Source organism: Mus caroli, chromosome 17 (assembly GCF_900094665.2).
Source record: "Mus caroli chromosome 17, CAROLI_EIJ_v1.1, whole genome shotgun sequence".
NCBI classification, from domain to species: Eukaryota; Metazoa; Chordata; class Mammalia; order Rodentia; family Muridae; genus Mus; species Mus caroli.
Window position 1 is genome coordinate 30,152,032 of NC_034586.1, and position 3,154 is coordinate 30,155,185.

The following is a 3,154-nucleotide window of genomic DNA, read 5'->3' on the forward strand; positions in this document are numbered from 1 at the left end:
AATAAACTCTATTCTATACTATACTGTCTATTGTCTATTGTATGGCTTGGTCCCTCAGGGAGAAGGGATGCCTCAGTATTAGCCCACAGAGACACCCCCTCCCCCCACATAGTTTACTGTACTTCCACCAAACATATTCCTTTTCTCATCAGGGTTTCTCGTGTAGCCCTGGTTGTCCTGGAACTCACTCTGTAGACACAGGCTGTCCTCGAACTCAGAAATCCACCTGCCTCTGCATCCCAAGTGCTGGGATTAAAGGCGTTCGCCACTGCCCGGCTCTCATCTTTTTATAAAACACACCACTCAGTGACCCTTGATCCTCCTGCCTCAGCATCCTGAAGGTTGGGAATTCAAGCATGTGCCTCTCAGCCTGGCTAGGTTTTATTCTGTCTCCCATTCTGAAGACCACCGGAGGAAATCTGACCTGCTTGGGCTAAGTGATGCTTCCCCCCCCCCCCCGCCCCCATTTAGAAGCCCTACCCCAAGTCCTGTTGTTAAAGCTGCTGGCTCCCTCTCTGTCAGGAGAGGCCCCAAACTGACCCTTGGCCAATGAGACCAGGAATGTCTGTCCATTCAAATTAAGGTCCCTATAACGGCTGGGTTGTCTGTTTAAAGAGGAAGAGGGCAGCGTGGAGGGGGACGTGTTCCTAGCATTTGCCCAGGGTCCCATTCCTCCTCCGGGGCCCGTGTGGCAGGCTTTGGACAAGATCTTCCTCGCCTTTCTGACGCTGCTGATGCTGGAGGCTGCTTACAAACTGCTGTGGCCCCTGCCATGGGCCAAGTTTCGGGACTGGCTCCTGAGGACCCCTGAGGAGGAGGCAGCTCTGGAACTCTGAGCATCTTCATAGACCACCTGTCCTTGCTACTGAGGTGAGAAAGGAGATGTTAGCGAGGTCGGGGTGGAAGACATAGTTAAGGCCAACGCTCTGAGATTATCTTTGTTTATCTGCGTTTCTGTTTGTGGTTATGTGCACCTACATATGAGTTCAGGTGCCCGCGGAAGCTAGAGGGTGTTGGATCCCTAGGGGCTGGGGTTATAGAAGGTGTTAGTCACCTGAAGTGGGTACTGGGAACCAGACTCAAGTCTGCAACACACACACACACACCTTTATATACATGCTGTATATAAATGTAATTTTAGAATGAGAACTAACTGGAGACTGGGAAGGCAGTGAGATCAGAGGTGGGTCTTACCTTTTTGATGGTACCCAAGTACAGCAGCCCATCAGTCCATCTGAGCGCCGGGAGGGGGAGTGTGAGAGGGGGGGTGCGTGCAGGCAGAGGCCAGGAGGTCCCTGGGCCCAGCCCCTCTGTCTTGGCGACTCTGGGGATGTATGACGCAGCAGCCAAAGCAGCAGCAGCGGCAGGAGGTGACAGGAGGAGGGAGGAGAGTGGAGGGTGGGGAGCACCACAGGGAGAAGACAGAGGGATGGGTAGGCAGCACCTCCCTCACCTCCAGCGGGCCTGGAGGGTGCTGCGCTGTTGGGGGTGCGGCCCGTCAGGGAGGATGAGGAAATCCCTGCAGCCCCTTGTTCGGATAGAAGGCTTGCTCTGAGGGCAGCTTAAGTAACTTTTTTGGCAGCTAGCTTGCAGGCCCCGCCCCATGCCACATCCGTTACCTCCCCATTCCTGCTTCATGTCATCCAGCCCTTCTGCGCACGCGAAACCCCGCTTGCGCGCCGCATCTGGGCACACAGCCACTCCTCTGGCTGCTGGTGTAGCTGTGCTCCTCCAGGGAGGGAAAGGACAAGGGGCTATTTGGAACTAGTACTGAGTTGGTGACGCACCCACACCAGCCAATAGGCAGCACAGAACCATGGTTCGAACAGGGCAGGGAAAGGAAGAGATTGTGGAGTGCACTGGCACTCACACCAGACAAGAGCATTCCCGTTCTGGGCTGAGGCAGTCCTAAGAAATTGTTAAGAGGGCCCAGTTCGGGCAGCTATGGGCACAATTCCCTGTGCTGAAGGGTAAAGAAGAGGCATCAGGACGGCAAAGTGTGCCCCACCAAGTGAAAGCCCATAGCCTCACTCTGCAAACACATCACAATGGACATTTCTACGCGCTTACGGTATTTACTTACAATATCTTCCTTTGGCAGCTAAAACCGTTAATAAAACCGTTGAGAGCTGTAACAAGGGCCGGGCTGGGAAGCTGGCTGGGCGGTTAAGAGCACTGACTGATTTTGTAGAGGACCCACATGGATTCCATAATCCCAGTTCCTGAAGGACCTGAAGCCCTGTTCTGAACTCAAGGAGCAGGAGACATGCACATGGTGCATGCATACACTCAGGCAACACAACTGTACACAATTTGTTAAAATCTAAGATTAAGAAAAAGATTAACCAACAGATTATTCTTTATTTATAGTTGATTACATAATAAATATTGTTCACCCAATAAAATCATGTCTCAACGCCCAACCACCCCCACCGAATACACACTAAAACAGAGACGAATGCGCACTGGCTTGCAAGGGAATCAGGCTCTGGATCCGACTTCACTTCTTATTAGCCTGAGCAGTACCAATGACACACTGGTTCACCTGTGGACCGATAAACAGGGTTACACAAGATCAAGGTTTACAGATCAGAAGCCTTTCCATCCTGCCCCTGCGCTGGGCCCACCATCTGAATCTCTGAAATCTCTGGCTATGGAAGCAGGTTCAGCCTGCTCCCCTGGAGGGATGGTGATGCTATGTCCACTAAGCCTGGAAGAGACCACAAGTCTGAAAAGACGAAGCTTTATAGTGCTGGCTAGTTTTTATGTCAACATGACACCGGCTACTCATTTGAGAAGAGGGGACATCAATTGAGAAAATATCCCATCAGACTGGCCTGTGAGCAAGCCTTTTCTTAATCAATGATTGATATTGAAGGACCCAACCCTAGTGTGGGCCACTGCCTCCCCTGAAAAGGTGGTTCCCTAATGAGGTGTGTAAGAAAACCGGCTGAGGAAGCCAAGAAGAGCAAGCAGTAAACAGCACTCCATTATGGCCTAAAGAAGTTACTGACCTAAGCCGGGCATGGCGGCGCACACCTTTAATCCCAGCACTCGGGAGGCAGAGGCAGGAGGATTTCTGAGTTCGAGGCCAGCCTGGTCTACAGAGTGAGTTCCAGGACAGCCAGGGCTATACAGAGAAACCCTGTCTCGA

General features: G+C 52.2%; 1 protein-coding gene across 1 annotated transcript; it reads left to right on the plus strand.

Moving 5' to 3' along the window:
* Positions 1 to 611: 611 nt before the first annotated feature.
* On the plus strand, positions 612 to 836 carry LOC115029725 (small integral membrane protein 40-like; the record flags this gene model as incomplete). The annotated part of the gene is made up of 1 exon (XM_029471080.1): positions 612 to 836. A coding segment is annotated over one exon (225 nt), but the record flags the coding sequence as incomplete, so codon positions are not given.
* Positions 837 to 3,154: the final 2,318 nt, after the last annotated feature.